This window comes from Mirounga leonina, unplaced genomic scaffold, assembly GCF_011800145.1.
Source record: "Mirounga leonina isolate KUSES-001 unplaced genomic scaffold, KU_Mleo_1.0 Mir_454, whole genome shotgun sequence".
NCBI classification, from domain to species: Eukaryota; Metazoa; Chordata; class Mammalia; order Carnivora; family Phocidae; genus Mirounga; species Mirounga leonina.
In genome coordinates this window covers 5195191-5216248 of record NW_023270763.1, presented here as the reverse complement: position 1 = coordinate 5216248, position 21058 = coordinate 5195191, and the positions used below count along the sequence as shown (strand labels likewise).

At 42.0% G+C, this 21058-nt stretch overlaps 1 protein-coding gene across 2 annotated transcripts in view; it reads right to left on the bottom strand.

Annotated features, from left to right (window-relative positions):
* Positions 1–21058, bottom strand: part of LMTK2 (lemur tyrosine kinase 2) — an 80099-nt gene that overhangs the window by 42385 nt on the left and 16656 nt on the right. The window contains exons 2-4 of one of the 2 annotated variants that reach the window (XM_034988364.1): positions 14621–14742; positions 10804–10948; positions 2647–2720 (exon numbers count right to left, since the gene is read on the bottom strand). In XM_034988364.1, coding sequence (XP_034844255.1) covers positions 2647–2720; positions 10804–10948; positions 14621–14742 — 341 coding nt within the window. Of the gene's footprint in view, positions 1–2646; positions 2721–10803; positions 10998–14620; positions 14743–21058 lie in introns of those variants that run through there. The other variant, XM_034988365.1, reaches the window with a different exon arrangement.

Genomic DNA, 21058 nt, shown 5'->3' with positions numbered 1-21058 from the left:
CAGTGCCTTGTGGGCCTAGCCAAACCCCAGCACTGCTTAAATTCAATTACCTGCCTATGGTAACACCAAAAGTAGACAAAACACACAACCACGATGACTGGTCTCATTTCAAATTTGAGGATCCTCAGCATTCCCATCCTTCCACTGTGTTTCCTAGTTGACAGGGTTCCCAGAGGACTCTCTCACGCCTTCTTCTCCTGGTCAAACTCCCAATGCATCTTTTTACTCCTCCCTTTCAACTGGCCTCCTATTCACTGACTAAAATAACGAGAAGTGAACTTCCTCATTTTAACACCAAATCCACCTGCACCTGTATCCACACACTGTTTTTATTTCCTTTTCAAGAGAACTCCTATGGTAAGCCCCCTTTCCTCTCTCCTGTATTATCAGTTTCTCCACTCTAATATACAAGAGGCTAAAATAGCTGCACATCCTATAAAAAGCAAAGCAAAGCAAAGCAAAGCAAAACAAAAAACCACCTCCCCTTGGCCCTTGGATGGTCCCCAACAGCTCGTACTCCATTTCTCTGCTCCCTTTCACAGTAAGACTCCTCAACAGGGTTGTCTAAATGTGCTGTCTCCACTTTCTCCCTTGTGCCCACTGCATGTGAGCACTTGACCCCTCTACAACCTTTTTTTTTTTTAAGATTTTATTTATTTGAGAGAGAGAGACACAGCGAGAGAGGGAACACAAGCAGGGGGAGTGGGAGAGGGAGAAGCAGGCTTCCCGCAGAGCAGGGATCCCGATGCGGGGCTCGATCCCAGGACCCTGGGATCATGACCTAAGCCGAAGGCAGAGGCTTAACGACTGAGCCACCCAGGCGTCCCCCCTCTACAACCTCTTATGACAATCCCATGGCCCTTATGTGCTGGGCCCTACCTCTCCCAGTCCTCATCTTAGTTTGCCAGCAGCATTTACTACTATTCATCTTGGCACTCCTTCTTCACTGACTCTCAGAACACCCCACTCTTCTGCACCTGTTCCTACTCACTGGCTGATCACCTCAGCTTCTGTCACTGACCTGCACTGACCTCTCCTCATTGCAGGCCCTTAGGACTCGGTCCTTGTGCCTCCCCCTCTTCTTGACGTTCACAATCTTGATGATTCCATCTAGGCTCATACCTCTGAATACCAGCTACAGACAGAGCTCTCCCAAATGTGTATCTTTGGCCTGGAACCTCTCCCTTGAGCTCTAGATATATATTTCCAACTGCCTACTCGGTATCTCCATCTGGATGCCTAAGAGCCATCCCATCTAACCTAACCAGAAACAAACTCCTGACTTCCTCCTCCATGCCTGCTTCTCCTTAATCTTTCCCATTTCACTTGCCAGGAGTTCTATTCTTCCCACCAATCAGGCCATAAGCAGCCATCCTTGACGCCCCTCCTCCAGACTCCATTTCTGATCGATCCCCAGTCCTGCATGCTCTTATTTGAAAATCCACGTTGGCTCGCACTTCTCACCACTCCAGGCTATCATCCAGGTCCAAGCCTGCCTGCATCTCTCCCTGTGTGACTACAGCAGCCTTCTGACCAATTTTCCCGCTTTCCCCTTGGTCTTCCACAGCGTTAACTGCCCACGTGATCCTTTTACCAGTAAGCCAGATTACAGCACTCCTCTCTCAGATGCTGGAGTACTTTCCCAGCTCACTCTGAGTAAAAGTCTCTAAATGCATATACTCTATCTCTTATCACCTGGCTCCCCCACACGTCTCTGAGCCCATCTCCCACTCCTGATTGTTTGCTGTCTGATCACCTGCCACCACACCCCGCCAACACCCCGCCACAGCTAGAGGTTTCAGCTTCATCAGGGCAAGGATTCTCTTTTGTTTGTTGCCACATTCCTAGCACTCCACATAGGCCAGGACTTCACCTACCTTCCTCCACACTGGACCCTCAGCAACAAAAACAATGTGTGATACACAACAGGTTTTGCTAAATGGCTTAGAAGATTTGGTCACTAATAAAGGTTGGATGACGTCAAAGACAGAGCACTGACAAACAACTTTGAATGGAAAGACAAGCTGCATAAGATGGCTGATGACTGAGCAAATACCTCTTCTTGTCTTGACCACCCTGCTTATGATGCAATCGCCACTCAGGAACCTTTTACACAGAACAACTGCTAGTTACACCATGGAAATAGCTATGATAATAAGATTATTCCTTCTGAACACCCCTTGATAAAAAGATCAACAAACCACTGTTTCTATTTGCCCCTTGACAGGCTATGAGAAATAGAGAACAGTTCTTTGCCATGGTTTCCATTATAATAATACTACGTATCTACAATTCTAAAGTGGTTTAAGTATTGTGAGGAAGAGGGGGGAGAAAGAGAGAAAAATTAAAAAACAAATAACTTACCTTGAGGAGGATAAAAAACTCAGTCTCTCTTCCCTTCTTACTGTTCTATGCCAACAATTAGAAAAGTATCTGATATATAAATAAAAGACCTTCTTGGAAAAATGCATACACCTAAAAACACTGAAGCTCACTATCCTGTGTGATTTCAGGGTGTAAAGAGTAGACTTAACTGGTACCATAGCAACTAAAGAGAATGTGGAATGTCCTACAACTCTTAATTAGCTTTAAATTCTAAACATTATAACTAAGAGGAGAAAAAAAAAGTAGATGTGAACATTTTACCTTTCCAAACCAGCCATTTCCAATTTCCTGTATGTAGTTTAGACTATGGCGGGCAACTTGAGACTTCAAACCGTCTATAGGAAAAAGAACATAAAAAATAAATATGGGCACTTAACTGAAATAAAATAAATATTAAATATATAATCTAAAGAATAAACACAAACATAAATTTAAAGCTTGTGCTAATAAAGGTAGAAATCAACTCATATATATACACCATCACTTTCAAACTCATATTGCCAAAATGGTTTCAAGTTTTAAAACTGACTATATATATATATATATTTTAAAGATTTTATTTATTTATTTGACAGAGAGAGACACAGAGAGAGAGGGAACACAAGCAGGGGGAGTGGGAGAGGGAGAAGCAGGCTCCCGGCAGAGCAGAGAGCCCAATGCAGGGCTCGATCCCAGGACCCTGGGATCATGACCTGAGCCGAAGGCAGACGCTTAACGACTGAGCCACCCAGGCGCCCCTAAAACTGACAATATTTTTTTGAATGGGTTTCCTACCTGATTCTTTAATACTTTGCACTGTGTTTTCTCATCTAAACCCTCTCTTATAACCACTAATCACCATTTCAATGGCTTTTACTTAGTCCTTAGTTTCATGGTGCAGGTGAAAAGCTTGTCAAACTCTGTCGGTGTCAACCTTATCAGAACTATGGAAGACAAAGATTTCCAGCAACCCAATCAAACCAGGAGAAAGGCCACTGAAACAGGGTAGAATTTCTTTGTGTCTTTGAATTTATCATAGCCCCAGCCCCCCAGCCCCTGGTGCAGCAGCGATCTTCATGATGACACATGTCCCAGTATGGGTCCTGGTTCCAGACAGAGCGCAGCAGACCTCATTATTCCCAAAGAACTGTGTTTCCTTTTACTGGAAGTTTCCCTGAGGGACTACCACAAGTGGCTTCCCTTGGTTTCACCAAACTCAGAACTCTATCAGGACAGAGTGCTCCTCAAAAACATGTTCCTCAAGAACAGTGAAAGCCAAATGAATGAGACACTTCCACTGGGGCAAAATAGAACAGTAGAGGCAAAGAGTAGACATGCTAGAAGCTTTAGCAGAAAAGCGGGGGAGTGAGATGCGGGAGGTGAACAGGGGCTCTGAAAAGCTATTGCAATATATGGAGGAACCTTGAGAGCCACCTGCACGCTCAGAGAAGGACACACACTCACAGAAGACTTGAGAAGAACACAACTTTCACACCTCTAGCTCGGCTTCATGCCCAGCACAAGCAGGAGGTGAGGACTAAGGCAGAGCTGTAAGTAGCCTGGGTGAAGAGCTCCCAACACAGAGCTAATCTGCAAAGAACCACAGAATACTTTGTTTGTTTTTGTTTTCTTTCTTCTTCTAAGTACATCGTATTATTCAAAATGTCCAATTTTCAACAAAAAAGTACAAAACATGCAAAGAAACAAGAAAGCATGGTCCACTCATAGGTACAAAGGAAATGTAAAAGAAAGTGTCCCTGAGAAAACATAGACAGTGGCCTTACCAGACAAGACTTTAAATCAACTGTCTTAAACACGCTCAAAGAGCAAAAGGAAATCATGGACAAAGAATTCAAGGACACCAGGAGAATGATGTACCGATAAGTGGAGAAGATCAATAAAGAGGTTCAAATTAGTAAAAGGAGCCAAATGCCAATTTGGAGCCAAAAAGTACAATAACTGAAACAAAAAAATTTACTAGAGGGTTTCAACCAAAGATGGGAGCAGAAAGAAGCAGCTGTGAACTTGAGGAGAGTTCAAATACAATTATCCAGGCTGAGCAGAAGAAAAAAAGAATGAAAAAAAAAAAATCAATGAGCAAAGGCTCCAAAGGGACCAACATACACATGAGAGCCCCAGAAAAAGAGGGGAAAAGAGGGCAGAAAGAATATTTGAAGATATAATGGTAAAAAAGTCCCAATTTGGAAAAAGGTATGAATCTACACATCCAAGACGTTCAACAAATTCCAAGTAAGATAAACTCAAACGCACACTCAGACACATCATAATCAGACTGTCAAAAACCAAAGATGGAGAATCTTGAAAGCATCAAAAGGGAGCCACTCCTGCATATAAGGGATCTTTGATAAGATTAACAACTGATTTCTCACCAGAAACCATGGAGGCCAAAAGGCAGTGAGATGGCACAAGTGACATGCTGAAGAAAAAGAACCACCAACCAAGAGTTCTATACCCAACAAAACTGTCTTCCAAAAAATGAAGGAGACAGTAAGACATCTCCAGATAAACACAGGTTTAGGGAGATTGCTGCCACTATACTACTGCCCTGCAAGAACTGTTAAAGGGAATCCTGCAGGCTAAAGTAAAAGGACACTAAACAGTAACTGGAGGCCATATGAACAAATAAAGATCACTGGTAAAACTACGTAGGTAAATATAAAAGCCAGCATCATTGTATTTTTGGTGTGTAGCTCCTCTTTTAATTTCCTACACGATTTAAAAGACAAACACATGAAAAATTATAAATCTATGTTAACGGGCACACAAGATAGGAAGATGTAATTTGTGATAACATAAAAGGACTCGACTGAATTGCAGAGTATTTATATGGTACTGAAGCTAAAAGTTGGTATCGACTAAAACACAATTGTTATAAACTGAAGATAATTATGATCCCTAAGAAAATATTTTAAAATATATAAACAAAAGGGAATCAAAATGGTACACACACAAATCTTAATGGCCTATTTTGCAGAAATGGAAAAACTGATCCTAAAATTCATATGGGGGGGGCGGCGCCTAGGTGGCTCAGTCAGTTGGGCGTCTGCCTTCGGCTCAGGTCATGGTCCTGGGGTCCTGGGATTAAGCCCCACGCCGCGGGATCCCTGCTCAGCGGGAAGTCTGCTTCTCCCTCTCCCTTGCTTGTTGCTCCCCTGCTTATGCTCTCTCCCTAATAAATAAAATCTTAAAAATAAATAAATAAAATAAAAATAATAGAATTTCAAGGGACTCTGAATAGCCAAAATATTCTTGAAAAACAAAGTTGGAAGATTCATAAACTTCTCAATTCCAAAACTTTCTACAAAGCTATAATAGTCAAACACTGTGATACTGGCAATAAGGCTAGATATAGATCATTGGGATTGAGAGTCCCAAAATAAACACAAACAAATATGGTCAACTGATTTTCAACAAGGTGCCAAGACAATTCAATGGGGGAAGAACAGTCTCTTCACAAATTGTTGCTGGGGCAACTAGCTATCCACCTGTAAAACAATGAACCTGGAACCTTACTTCACACCATATACAAATACTAATGGGTCAAAGACCCAAATTTCAAAACTAAAACTATAAAAATCATAGAAGACAACACTGGGGCAAATCTTCATGACCTTGAGTTTGACAAAAGTTTCTTAAGTATGACACTAAAAGCACAAGCAACAAAAGAAAAAAATAAATTGGACTTCATCAAAATTTAAAATTTTTGTGTAGCAAAGGACACCACCAAAAGAGTGAAAAGACAAACTACAGAATAGGAGAAAAACTTGCAAATCACATCATTATTGTGAAACTATTAAATAATTAAGACAATGTGGTACTGGAACAAGGAATTGACAAATTACTGAAATAGAATAGAAGGCCTACAACAGACACATACACAAATGGTGTTTTTTGTTTTTTGTTTTTTTACTTGAGAGAAAGGGGCAGAGTGAGAAGCAGGCTCCCCGCTGAGCAGGGAGCCCGACGTGGGGCTCAATCCTGGGACTCTGGGATCATGACCTGAGCCAAAGTCAGACGTTTAACTGACTGAGCCACCCCGGTGCCCCTACCTAGGGAACTAAAAAGCAAGAGGAATAGAAGGACCAATCAGTGAAGAAAGCTAAGAAAAACACAGTAATCTACCAAAAAGATTCATGGATTCTTTAACACCATACTCAAAAATTAACTCAGGATGGGTTATAGATTTAAATTAATTTAAATGTTAAAGCAAAACCTTAAAACACTGTAGGAAAAAAAAGTAGTTAAGTATCATTTTGACCACAGAATAGGAAAGGATTTTTTTTTAATTAATTAATTAATTAATTAATTTATTTGAGAGAGAGAGAGAGAGAGAAACAGCATGAGAGGGGATAGGGTCAGAGGGAGAAGCAGGCTCCCTGCTGAGCCGGGAGCCCGATGTGGGACTCGATCCCAGGACTCCAGGACCATGACCTGAGCCGAAGGCAGTCGCTTAACCGACTGAGCCACCCAGGCGCCCGGAAAGGATTTCTTAAGACATAAAAAGCTCTAACTCTTAAAAAATAATAATAATTTTAAAAATTAAAAAAAAAAAGGGACACCTGTGTGGCTCAGATAGTTAAGCGTCTGCCTTCGGTTCAGGTCATGATCTCAGTGTCCTGGGATCGAGCCCTAGGGAACCTGCTTCTCCCTCTCCCTCTGCCTGCCGCTCCCCCTGCTTGTGCACGCGCTCTCTCTCTCTCTCTCTGACAAATAAATAAAAGCTTTAAAAAAATTAAAAATTAAAAAAAGAGAGATTGCATTTCTAGCTTAAGGGACTGTTAAATTTGGCTATATTAAAATCAGGAAACATCAAAAAATTCTTTCTTCGTGTATATTTGACTAATTTTTTTTTAGTGTACATTTTGATTTCTTCTTCATTTTCTGTTTCCATATTTACTAGTTATTTTCTTAGTGGTTACCATGGAGATTACAGTTATCACCCTAAATTTATAATAATCTAATTTGAACTGATACCAACTTAGCTTCAATAGTAATAACATATACCATTTGACGCGCAAATAGCAGGAACATAAATTAGCACAACTACCTGTGGAGGGTAAGCTGGCAACATCCCCCAAAATTATGTACTCTTTGACTGCTTCTGAAAATTTATTCTACAAATATAGCAGCCCAACATCAGTGTGCAAGCCAACATAGGTACAAGCTTTATTTTTAATAGCATAAGATTAGAAATAATAGCATAAGATTAGAAACAACCCAAATATCCATCAATAGGTTAAATAAATTGTGCTAAGTCCATACAATTTAAATAGAAACTTGTAAGCAGGAATAAACAAGCTCTCTTTATGCATACGGAAAGATCTCTAAGGTACATCTGTAAGTGAAAAAAGCAAGATGCAGAATAATGTATTTACCATCCCCTATGAGTAAAAAAAGTGTGTTTTGGTGATGGCGGGGGGGTAGGGGGTGTGTGTGGGGGCACGTAAATGGGAATATTTACATCAATAAAGTCCGGAAAGATGTATAAGAAACCAAGAAGAGTGGTTACGTACAGACAGACAGTGGGGGTAGGAGCCGAGGTCAGATTCAAAGATTAGAGGCTTTTCACTCTATATACCTTTCTATGTTTTGGTTTTTCAACTGTATGACCATATTACCTATTCATAAAATAAAATACATTTTAAAAAGAAAAAAAGGAAAAAACATGTAGAGTTTCTTCTAGATTTACTCCTGAATACATGGTATACTTTTTTCACTTAATATATCACAAATACCTTTCCTCCTTTTACAGGACTACATAATACTCCATTGTATGGACTTACCATAATTTAACAAGTTACATACTGACAGACATTTAACCTGATGCTGCAATAAATTCCTTTGTAGATATTTATTTGCATACTGATCTAAATAAACTACTGAGAGCAGAACTGCAGGATCAAGGGTAAATACATCTTACATTTGGATACATACTGTCAGACTACCCTCAGGGAAGAATGTCTCTATCAATCTACAGTCCCGGTAGCAGGGAGTGTCCAAGGGCCTGTTTCCCACACACACCCCTCAACCCATCACCACCTAGCATCCTTTCTTCTCATCTTTGTTTAGCTGTTATCATCTCACTTTATGTTTGTATTTTTTTTTTTAAGATTTTATTTATTTATTTGACAGAGAGAGATACAGCGAGAGAGGGAACTCAAGCAGAGGGAGTGGGAGAGGGAGAAGCAGGCTTCCCGCGGAGCAGAGAGCCCAACGTGGGTCTTGATCCCAGGACCCTGAGATCATGACCTGAGCCAAAGGCAGACGCTTAACAACTGAGCTACCCAGGCGCCCCTGTTATTTCTTTAATTAATAGCGGAATTCCTATTTTTTATTGGCCATTTGAATTCCTTTTCATGAATTTCTCCTTTCACATCCTTGACTTTCTTATTGAAGTCTTCTTCTTCTTATACATTCACTTGTAATCTTAGTATATATTAATATATAACAGGGTTGGGTTTTTTTTTCAGACATTCTTTGTAGTTTACAAATATTTTTGGTACTTGGTCAAATTTGTTTATGGTGTCTTTTTCCATACAGAATATTTAATTTTTTGGAACCTATTTGCCAATATTTTCCTTTATGTTTCTGCATTTGGTGTCAAGTTGGGAAAGCCCTCTTCCATCCCAAGATCATAAAAATATTCTGTAACTATTCTATGCAGGGAAATTGGAAAGAATTTCTTCCTATTAAGAAGGAATTTAGAATAGAGGGCTCGAGAAACACAGAAAGGTGTATGAATGTAATGAGGATGGCTGTCCAGGTCACTACCATTTCGGCTGTGCCCATGACTGTGCCCTGGTCCATCCCCACTATGTCTTGGACAGAAGTCATCAGGCTCTTCTCTGTCGTGCCTTCCTGCCCACAGTGAGGGGTCAACATTGTCAGACTCGGGGGAAGCCAACCAGAATGGCTTGCCAAGGGTTTTCTTTCTGGTCTGAGAAGCTCCTTTCCTCTGGTAGTAAAGCTGCAAGGATCTGAACCTGGAGTTGGCAGCAGCTATACTCCGAGCCGAGGAAAGAAGCTGGCGTGCGGGATTTAAGCCAACACGCGAAGAGGAGAGAAACGAGGAGTGAACGAAAGGCACGATGGTGTCCAAGTTCCCAGCTCCAGTTGCCTCTAAGGTCTGCCTAACCCCTACTCTTCCCATCGCCTGGTTCCAGCGTCAAAAAAAGTTCCCTTTCTGTACATGCTGATCTGAGTTAGGATTCTATTACTTGAAATGAATTCATGAGTGTTAAGACTCCAAGATGGTAAAAGCCCTCTAGAGAAGTCTCTCAGGGCCTCCCTTAAGTATAAAGGAAAGTCTGTGATCAAGAAAGCAAAGAGAAGGGACACCTGGGTGGCTCAGTTGTTTAAGCAGCTGCCTTCGGCTCGGGTCATGATCCCAGGATCCTGGGATCAAGTCCTGCGTTGGGCTCCTTGCTCAGTGAGGAGCCTGCTTCTCCCTCTGCCTCCCTCTCTCCCTGCTTGTGCTGTCTCTGTCTCTCTCTGAGAAATAAATAAATAAAATCTTTAAAAATAAAAAGGAAGGAAGAAAGAAAGCCAAGAGAAGAGAAAGTATTTCCATTTAGAGATACATATACCTAGGTTACCTAAGTGATCCCAAGGGTATATTAGATTCCCGTTAAATTTCACTATTTTGGTTGAAGGAAGGGTATTGTTATTTACTAAAATTAAAGGTAAATACTACATGTTAGTTTTTTAATGCTGCAAAACCTACAAATATTAAATATACCCAACTGTACAGATATTTTATAGGAAATATACCAGCTGTGTCACATTTTATCTTATGTTTTCTCTCGGTCATGCATGCCTACAGCAATGCAATCAACTGCTGGGTTTATGCTGCCCTAAACCTACACCACTGTGTGCAGAACCACGAGAGACAGGAATGGCACGCAGATAGAACAGCCTTCTCTCAGATAGAACAGATAGTCTCAGCAATCCCTGATTCTCCAGCTGCTATATTCTATTTTATAACAATAAATCGATCAACATCTAATCAAACCTCTATCTCAGCATTAAAGTCAATCCAACTAACATATCCAAATATACCGCCCTCCCCAAACACAGGACATCCCGGGGAAAGACAGCAGTGTCCTACTCAGCAAGACGAGCAGTGTCGAGAACTACCCAAGTAAAGGCCGGGAGCTCTGTGTGAGAGTTCCACTTCAGTGAACAGAGGAGACCAGTTTAATCTGATACCAGACTCAGGGTCCAAAAGCAAAGGACTCAGCTTTTGCAGGCATGCACTGGACGAGACTACAATTCAGCTTCCACAGGGAGCAGGAAGAAGAGAAATAAGCAAGCAGACGAGACAGGTAATCCAAGTATCTTATGATTAGCATCAAGGTTCTCACTCTCACCTCTGAGAAATGATTCACGAAAACATGACGCTGGGACGTAAGGCCTTACCTACAGAAGGCTGGAGCTGGGACGGAGCTGGTAGTGAGATATTTGGTACTGAAAGTGTGAAAACTTCTGCCGGGGACTGAACAGAGGGGGTATCTTCTGCTGGTGGTGTGAAATCTATCTCATCGTCAAAATTATCTTCAAATTCCTAAAATAAAATAGGAGCAATGTTATATTGGATATAAACCAGTCTGAGAGCAAATATTAAAAACATATGCTAACATCTGAGACATGAGCATTTACTCAGTCATCTGAAACACACGGCCTTAAAGTTTTCCCCCAATTTGTACCTACTTAAGTAAAAAGCATACATTAATTGTGTTCTCCAATGCCAAACAGCAGAATCAATAAGGTTTAAAATAAACTATACATACTTTATGCAACTTTTTTTCCCAACTGATGGCTTGAAGTTAAATGCAAAATTTTCTAACATGACCATGGAACTTCACACATGGAAATACTCTTCTAGGTTGGAAATTTTAAGTTACCGGAGCTAGCTATTCTTTTTTTATTATTCAATCTCACAAATCTCTTTGCATATTGAATCCAAACCGATCCATTTTATTTTAAAAGCATATACCCATTTTTAATTGAAATAGGATTTCAATCAAGATAAGGACAGTTAAAAAAACTCGGAAAAGATATTTTCAAGGAAGTCCTGTTTCTCTGGGAAGAGTAACAATGGAAAAATTACTGAACTGGGTAGAAAAATCATCGGTGTCTGAACGAATGTCAGGCTAAAGCTGTGTAGCATGTATGTACTTTTTTTTTTTTTTTAAAGATTTTATCCATTTATTTGCCAGAGAAAGAGCAAACGAGGGAGTGTGAAAGCACAAGCAGGGGGAGCAGCAGAGGGAGAAGCAGACCTCCTGCCGAGCAAGGAGCCCGATGTGGGACTTGATCCCAGGACCCCGGGATCATGACCTGAGCCGAAGGCAGACGCCTAACCGACTGAGCCACCCAGGCATCCCGCACATAAGTACTGTTAACACACAAAGAATGTCTGGTTTTCTGAAGATGGCGACTTTAGAACTGAAGCTGTGCCCGTAAAGCTGCAGGAGTCTTTTCAGTGACTCTGCAGCAGAAAGCTAGCCCGACTCCTGCTGTCATCATTCCAGTGAGCTGCGTCCTCCTTGGTGTCCGTGTTAATTTAACATTCATACAGACGATGATCAAGGTCATTCGTTCGCTCACGTAACTAATGAGTATTACCCACCAGGCACCGTAACAGAAGCTGAGAAGAGATCAGTGAACAAGACTGTTTTCCATTCCTCTACAGAATATCCTTCTTTTCATTTTCCTTTTCTACCTCATCCCCTTGCTGCACCCCCCAACCCCTACGAGGGAAAAACCAGAAGTTGTAAGGGTAGATTTCTCTGATATAATATGTATGTTCTCACATGCATGTGGGAGAACATTATCCTCATATATGTCACCTATCTTGTCAAACACATTAGGACATTTATTGCTATTTGTAACAGGGGAGGGGGTGGGACAAACAAGGTACCATAACTTCAATCCATGAAGCACCTCTGAATGGAAGAGCTTTGCTCAATTCCCCTTTGGACATTCCTAAAGCTACTCTCATTAAAAAAGACTTGGGGTGGGGCGCCTGGGTGGCTCAGTCGGTTAAGCGTCTGCCTTCAGCTCAGGTCATGATCCCAGGGTCCTGGGATCGAGCCCCGCATTGGGCTTCCTGCTCAGTGGGAAGCCTGCTTCTCCCTCTCCCACTCCCCCTGCTTGTGTTCCCTCTCTCGCTGTGTCTCTCTCTGTCAAATAAATAAAATCTTTAAAAAAAAAAAAAAAAAAGACTTGGGGTGTCTGGGTGGCACAGTTGGTTGAGCATCCGACTCCAGGTTTCGGCTCAAGTCTGATCTTGGGGTTGTGAGATCAAGCCCTGTGTTGGGCTGCATGCCGAGCATGGAGTTTGCTTGGGTTTCTCTCTCCCTCTTCCTTTGCCCCTCCCACCCGCTCTCTCCCTCCATCTCCCTCTCGCTCTAAAATAAATAAATCTTAAAAAAAAAAACGACTTTATCCGTCACTCCTACCTTAAGAACAATGCCACTCAAAACTCTGGCAGCAGCATGATATACCATTAGGCAGCCAATGACTCTAAAGATTCAGAGAAGTAAAACAGCAAAATAAACTTGGGGCTAGAGAGAAGACTGGGTCACTTTTCTAGCTATGCCAGGGGCTGCCCGGATACACTCCAGCAAGTTGCTTCCTCTGCCAAGCAGCAGCTTCCTGGTCTGTAACGTGACTTCCAAGGGAAAGAGTCTCTAACACTGCACAGTTCTAAATCTAAAGGAATGGACGCTCGCCTTCAGTCATGGTTTACACAGCTGGAGAGGATCCTCTATGCAGTGTGGTCCTGGGCATACCTGTACCAGAACCACCTCGGTAAGCTCGACAGAAACACGGAGTCCCAGAATCTACATCGCAACAAACTCCCTGGGTCAACAGAGAGACCCAGTTGGGTCAGAACAATCTAAGGCAAGAATGCGGTATCATGACACATGAGAGCCCGGATTTCAGTTTCAGCACTGATCACTTTATCTTTGTCCCCAAAAGACAAGGTGTCTATACACAGTCCCTCAGCAAGACTGAGGGTCAAGGGACAGAGATACTGTGCCTCCATGCAGTCACAGAAGTGTCTGTAGTGATTCTAGGGCCTGGGGCCTGAAGTTGTGAATAAAACCCTACAGTTGTTTGAAGCAGGATCTTCTAAGGAATGTGGCCTGTGCTAGTTACGTCTTTTCCTCCAGCCTCCCTCTGCTCTCATCTTTCCATCAAGCCAAAGGGACAATACATCTCCTTATCTCTCGGAGCTGCTGTCAGGTTCAAGGTAAAGAAAACACAGAAACAGGTGTGAGGTCTACCAAGAAGGTTCATGTGTCCACTAAAAAGAGGGTTGTAGCTAGAAGACAGCTTTTTCCCCCAATTTGAACCCGTGGCCCTCAGGGCCCCTAGGACAGCCCCAGGACAACGGGCAGGGCCGGACATTAAGGATCATTTTCTCTGAGTGCATTCCTTCTTTTTCTTCAAGTATTCCTTTTTAACAAGTATTCGATGAGCCCTAGTGCACACCAGCAGGCATGTGGCAAGTTCTAGAGCAGGATATCCCACTTGGTCTCCAGCAGATTCCACCCATCTGCAGCTAAAACAGCCCCTCTGTAGTACTTCCCGCCACCCCCGACCCCCACCAGACTTTACAGTTGGTACCATTCTTTCTCCCCCTCAGAGAACTCAAGGGTTCAGGTAAAATGAAAGATGTTCTTTCCCATACACAAAACACACTGGGGGATCCCTTGGCCTTGACAATCTTAACAACCACAATGCACCAGCATACAAAAGTTGAAGGGAAAAAAAGAAGAAAAAAAAAATCAGCCTGCTCTTCCTTACAGGCCTTAGAGCAAGTGAATTCAATCACGTTTATTCCTCACTTAGCGAAAATTAAAACAGGCAAGTGGTTATTGTCAATAATGCTCTACAGCCAGGTCAGCAAACTACAGCTGGGGGGCCAAATCCAAACCACCTATTTTCGTAAATAAAGTTTTACTGGCACACAGCCACAACCATTTGGTTTCATGTCTCATGCCCATGTTGAGGTATCGCTACAATGGCAGAGTCGAAGCTGAGTGGCCGTGACAGAGACCGTCCGGCCAGGATCGCCCATTTACAATGGCAGAATATATTTACTATCTGGCCCTTACAGAAAAGTTCTGCCCACCCCTGCTCCCGAGGGACTGTGATACGCAGCCCATCTACCGATAAATGTATCAGAGGATGATTTCTAAGTGTTCCCACCATCTGTGCTCACCTTGAAGTCTATTTCCGGGTCCTTACAGCAGGATACACAGTTTGCAATTAACACTATTAATACCAGTAAACTGCACACAGACAGGATCACAAAAGATGAGACTTCTGCAGCAGGTGCCTCCCCTGGAAAAAGAAAGAACTATTAACATATAAAGAATATTAACAACACGGACATTCCAAAATCAACTTTAACATGCAAATCAAATCAATAGATTTCCCATACAAGAATTAAGAAAATAATGCCTAGATGCTCAAGAGAAAGTAGATGACCAATCCAGGGTAAGAAGTCAGGGTTTTAAAAAAAAAACTTTGAACATGGAAACAATCTTCGATTTACAGAAGTGCTGCAGGGACACCCTGAGCACCCCCATACACCCTCCACCAGGCTTCCAAATCTTATGTCCCTGCAGCAAAGTGATCAAAACTAAGACCACAAAACGGTAGTAACAACACTACTCACTGAACTTCCAACTTTACTCGGGTTTCCCCGTTTTCCCACATCCCTTTTCTTTTCCGGGATCCAACCCAGGCTACCAGCACGCCACACTCACTCCTCTCATCCCTCTGACTCCTCCAGGCCCTGACCTTCCTCAGTCTTCCCTCAAGTGTTGTCACTTGGACACTTTCGAAGAGTGCCGGTCAGCATTTTGTAGAATGTTCCTCAGTTTGGGTTGCCTGATGTTTTCTGCCTGATGACTGGACTGAGGTTACAGATGGGTGCGAAGAACCTAGAATACCAGAGCCAACTACTCTTCTCGTCACATCACATCAGGAGACACAGCACTGACACAACTTACTCCCAGGGACGTGAACCCCCCCTCTTGGCCCAGGTGTCACCACTGGGAAGTTACCACTTTTCCCCTTCATGTATTTCTTAAAAGAGGGTGACAAAGTCCAGGCACACTGGCTGTGTGCCAGTAAAACTTTATTTACAAAAATAGGTGGTTTGGATTTGGCCCCCCAGCTGTAGTTTGCTGACCTGGCTGTAGAGCATTATTGACAATAACCACTTGCCTGTTTTAATTTTCGCTAAGTGAGGAATAAAGCGTGACTGATTTCACTTGATTTAAGCTGCACTCCTTGGAAGGAATACTATAGAATTTGTAGACAAATGTTAAAACTGCCACAGTAATTCATATTTGGGAGACACTCTGGGGCTGTGCAAATACCGTGTCTGCCTAAAATTTGACGCACTTATTTTCACATTTGTCTCCGCACTTTACCTGCAGTAATTGCCACTATGACGTTCTAATGGTGATCTTCTATCCCCTCATGCCTTCTACACTTATTACCTGGAATTCTTCCATAAGGAAGATCTGTCCCTTCTCCCTCAATTATTTATCTGGTCATTTATTTAGTTATGGACTCATAGACATTTATTTTATATTTTTTGGGTTATAATCCATTATTAAAATTATTTTGTAGCTCAAATTGCTCCAGCTTTGGCCCCTGGTAGCTCTTTCAAGTTGACTACTGGGTCTTTTGGACATACCCCATCTTTCCCTTTCTCCAACACTGTCTCATTTTCTGGCACTACCAGAAACTCCAGGCTTTTCTTCTATCTTCCCCACTCCAGCTTTAGAACCAGCCACTTCCTCAAGGAGCCTCGGTCATAATAAGCAGCCTTCTATCAGAGCAGGGTCTGCAAACTACAGTCACATTTTTAAAGGTGTTTTTCAAAACAAAACAAAATGCAACTTTACTTTCAGCAAAGAGTTATTTGGAAAACATCTTTTTCAACTAGGGCTATTCTGAAGCTTTTGTCAGGGTGAACTGTTATGTCTCACCTAGTGGTGTCTGACTAAGAAATAAACTACCCCCACCCTGCTTGCTTTTTTTGAGATGTAACTGACATATACTTGTAAGCTCAATGTTCCAGTGCACCAAGGGGAAGCATGGAGACAAGTTAAAGAACGATGTCACCGTTTTCCTGAAGTGAAACTACTCTACCCGAAGAAAATAAGAACTAACCCAAACTCCTATGTGAGCAAAACACATTCGGTCTTGTTTTGCCTTTTTAAGATTTATTTATTTTTTGAGAAACAGAAAAAGAATCTCAAGCAGACTCCACACTGAGCATGGAGCCCGATGCAGGGGTCGATCTCACGACCCGGAGAGCAAAACCTGAGCTGCAACCAAGAGTCAGATGCTCAACCAACTGTGCCAGGCAGGTGCCCTGCTAACATGTTCTTGAATATAAAATGACCTTAGTGAAGAACAGAGAAGTCTAAAATCAACAGCAAACAAGACTAAATTCCTTTCCAATAACAAAAGGTCGCTCTGGGAAAGGACAATGCTGAAATCCGCACTGCTACAAGTGGGGCTCAGGCTGGCTGAAGCCTTGCTCAAGTCTGCACTTAAAAAATGAGAGTTAACCGGGCGCCTGGGTGGCTCAGTTGGTTAAGCGACTGCCTTCGGCTCAGGTCATGATCCTGGAGTCCCGGGATCGAGTCCCACATCAGGCTCCCTGCTCAGAAGCAGGGAGTCTGCTTCTCCCTCTGACCCTCCTCCCTCTCATGCTCTCTCTCATTCTCTCTCTCGCAAATAAAATCTTAAAAAAAAAAAAGAGTTAACCAAGGGTTGTTAAGAAATCTGCAAGTTTCAGGGGCGTCTGGGTGGCTCAGTCAGTTAAGAGTCTCTTCATTTCAGCTCAGGTCATGATCTCAGGGTCGTGAGATCGAGCCCTGCGCTGGGCTCCCAACTCCGCAGGGAGTCTGCCAGAGATTTTTTTCTTTCCCTCTCCCTTCACACCTCCCTCCACTCGCACATATACTCTCTCTCTCTACAATAAATAAAATCTTAAATTTTTTCAAATTCTAAACCAATAAAATCTAAAACAGAAGAAAATCCATACACTGAACAGAGAAAATAACTTGGTGATTCCTCTCAAAGTCAGCTGTCCCTGAGAGCAGGGACTCCCGAAGCAGACACCCGTGTGCACATGGAAAGCCAAGTGCGGAGCCGAGAGCCACTGAGAGCCACCTCTCTGTGAAAAGAGGCACTTCTCTTTCTCCTGGCAGCTACCTGTTCTCTCATCCTGCAGGGCCTCTGCTTCCCACTGGTATTTATTCTGACAACTTTGTTTCACTGCCTTGACTCATATAATAACGATTAAATAGGACTCCCGAGGCTTAGTAGCAAAGCACTTTCATATACACTATATTTTATTGATTTTTAAGATGCAGTTTTGTCCAACATTACTTTAACATTCCTAAAAGTCAGGGGCATCTTATGCTCCAAAGAAAGCTGTTTACTCTGGCAGCATTTCTTCTTTCTCAATGGCACAAAAATAAGGGTGTGTCATAATCAATCATATTTGAGATCCAACAAAATACAGTATTACTCCATTCGATGGTCACAACACCTCCGAGGGAATCTGACCAGCTCCACATCACAGACGAGGACAATGATAAGCCCAAACACACAGAGTGGGAAAGTGGCAGGGCCAGACTCTGGATTCAGGGTGCTGAGAATAAATCCCCCTCGTTTCCCTTGATATCACATGGTTTTGCCTCAAGGAGGTTAACTTTTAATTCTTAAAAACAGCCTAACCTAAGTCCTTTGAACCAAAGTCCACTGTTGTTAATTAAAAGTTCATACTTCTGGGGGCTCTCCTCCAAACTCCACAAAGTGTTAAATTACCTTTTCCTCTCTTTTCACCCATAATTTTTTATCATCATATACTATCTATTTATTGTAAAATTTGATGAGCACTGCCTGAAGGCCAGCTCAATTACCTGGTTCATAAAACTGTCTTCTGTGAGTCATTAGGTAGGCATGAAAAGTCAGACTTGTGTTAAAAAATAACTAGTTATGAGGCGTTCTGCCCTACCTTGATAACATACTTATTTCTGTTAAGACACCGCAGGGGCATCTGCTCTCCCATACTCAAGGTTTCTTTTGTGTAGGTGAGGTCTACCGACACTCCATGCCCCCCGGTGCCACTGAAAGGCCTCTACAAATTACCACCTGTATCTGACAAACCCTCTAGATCTAAGAAGAAATTCACCAGGTAGGCTCAAGAGGAAAATTTTTACAGCTATACCACTTTTTTTAAAGAGTATTTTATTTACTGTATTTTTCTTTTGATCAGTCCAAAGCACTGTGCTTTAAAAAATTCAGCATACCAATGAAGGAAAAACTTCCAGAAAATGAAGACTCAAACACACCTATGAATAGGCTGGAAGGTGAGATGGGTTTGTACAAACCATAGAGAGGAAGCAAATTCTAGACGTGAGGAATGACAACTAAAATCCCCACGCCCCAGCAGTTCAAACTACAAACTACAAACCCCTGGAAGGTTCCTGATTGCAACAGTTAGGAAACTACGAAGAAAGTCAGCTTTCCTTCAACATTCTCAGCCTACAGCATTCAGAAATGCATAAAGTGAAACCAATCACCCACTAAAGAAAAGCATCAATGACCACAGGAGTGTCTCCACTCTCTTAGGCAGCTTTATGGATTACAAACCGAGAACAAGGGTAATTAGAGGTTTGGAGTAGTTAGTATGCTTCCCCAAGACACTGATTAAAAAATACTTGGCATCTCTAAAGCCCATTCTGTGAGTTTTCATTTTACAGTTTTCAAACCATTTTAACAGACATCTAGCACTTGATTTAATAAGCAGAAAACTTGAGAAACTCTAAGAGGTGGGTACATATTATCTGTTTTATAGACAGGTAATTTAGAGAACGCAATTTCACAGCAATGACTCAGAGTAAGTCAGGAGTACTACCTGGTTATTAATTCAACCATTATAAATCCCTGCCTAGAACCCCCATCAGAACTCAAATACCTATGTAATTAACCAAAGAGTTACTTGTGAATCCATTTTTGGATTAAATAAGATTTTCTTAAGGTCCACAGATAAAAACAAGTGATGGTATGTGCAAGCCCATTAGCGACTGAAAATGCTAATATTCTAATTTTGTTATTCCTTCCTCAGTCACTAGCTGATACACATTTATAGAGAAATTTCCTCATACTTACTGTTTGGTTATCCAGTGGTAAATTTCAAACCCTCTAATCCCCCAATTTGTTCCTTTGGCCACCACTCCCCATCCTGAAGCTATTTAGGGGCCACCAAGAGTCACTTCATTAGCATAAATTCAAGTGTGGTTGAAAGGGCCTTGTTATTAATAACAAGAGATGCTCCTATCACCTCATCACTTGGGAAATTCCAAGGGTTTTAAGGAGTTCTGTGCCAGGAAAGGGGACAAACACCAAATATACATTTCCTATTATATCACAGATATGTATATACCTTGGAACAGAGATCAGGAGACTCTATGACCTGCCTACTGTTGGTTTGGGTAAGGCCTACAACCTAAGAATGGTGTTTACATTTTTAAACAGTTGTTTAAAAAAAACAAAAACAGGAGAATAGTATTTCCTGAATGTGACATTTATATCAAGTTAATAATGCACAAAGAGACAACCAGACATTATGTGCCTCCCGAAAGAAAAACACCACTACCTACTAAACAGTAGACTGAAAGCAAACAACAATAACAAAATATCAAGCCTGTATCTGACAAACCCTCTAGATCTAAATGCCAATTCATAGGAAATAAAGAGAATCGTGGAACATATCAAATACCACCACAAGAATGTGATCAGCAAAGCAGAGGCTACGAGGAACACTAAGGAGAAAGACCTGCATTATGAAAGATGGAGAAGAGACTGAAAGAGATTTGAAAAGATATACCGACCAACTGCAATGTATGGGTATCATTTGAATCATAATTCAAACTCAAAATGATGATGACATCTGAGACAACTAGAGATCTGAACACTGGTAATTGACCCTATTAAGGAAGTATGACTCATTGCTCCTAGGAGTGATAATACCGTGATTATGTTTTTAAAAGTAGTTCTTACCTTTTTACAGATAGTGACCTATTTAAAGATGTCTGGAATTTGCTTCAAACAAACAGTATGGAGGCAGTGAAAGTGATGGGGGTAGCATGAAAAAGGACAGCCATGAGCTGACAAAGGCTGAGTGAAAGCCACAGGGGAGGTCGGTATAGCCATGTCTGTCTGGTCTTGCACAGATTTGTATGTTTGAAGTTTTCCCTTCTGAGAGCTGTGTGGAAGGATGCACTCGGGGCCTTTCTCCCGCCTTCTGGGAGATGCCCATCCTCGCCCTGCGTCCCCTCTCTCCTGGTCTTCCCTCTGGATCTGTCTCCAACATCCAAATTTCCTGTTTTTATAAAGACACAGTCATGTCGGATTAGGGCCTAAAGACCTAATTTTAACTTGATTACCTTGGTGAAGACCCCATCTCCAAACAGGGTCACACTCTGAGGTCACAGGGGTTAGGAATTCAACATATGAATTTGGGGGAGCAGGGATACAATTCAAACCATCTCTATGATACACGTTTAAAAGAAAACAAGAAAAAACAAAAACAAACAGATCAGAACAGTGTGTATACAAT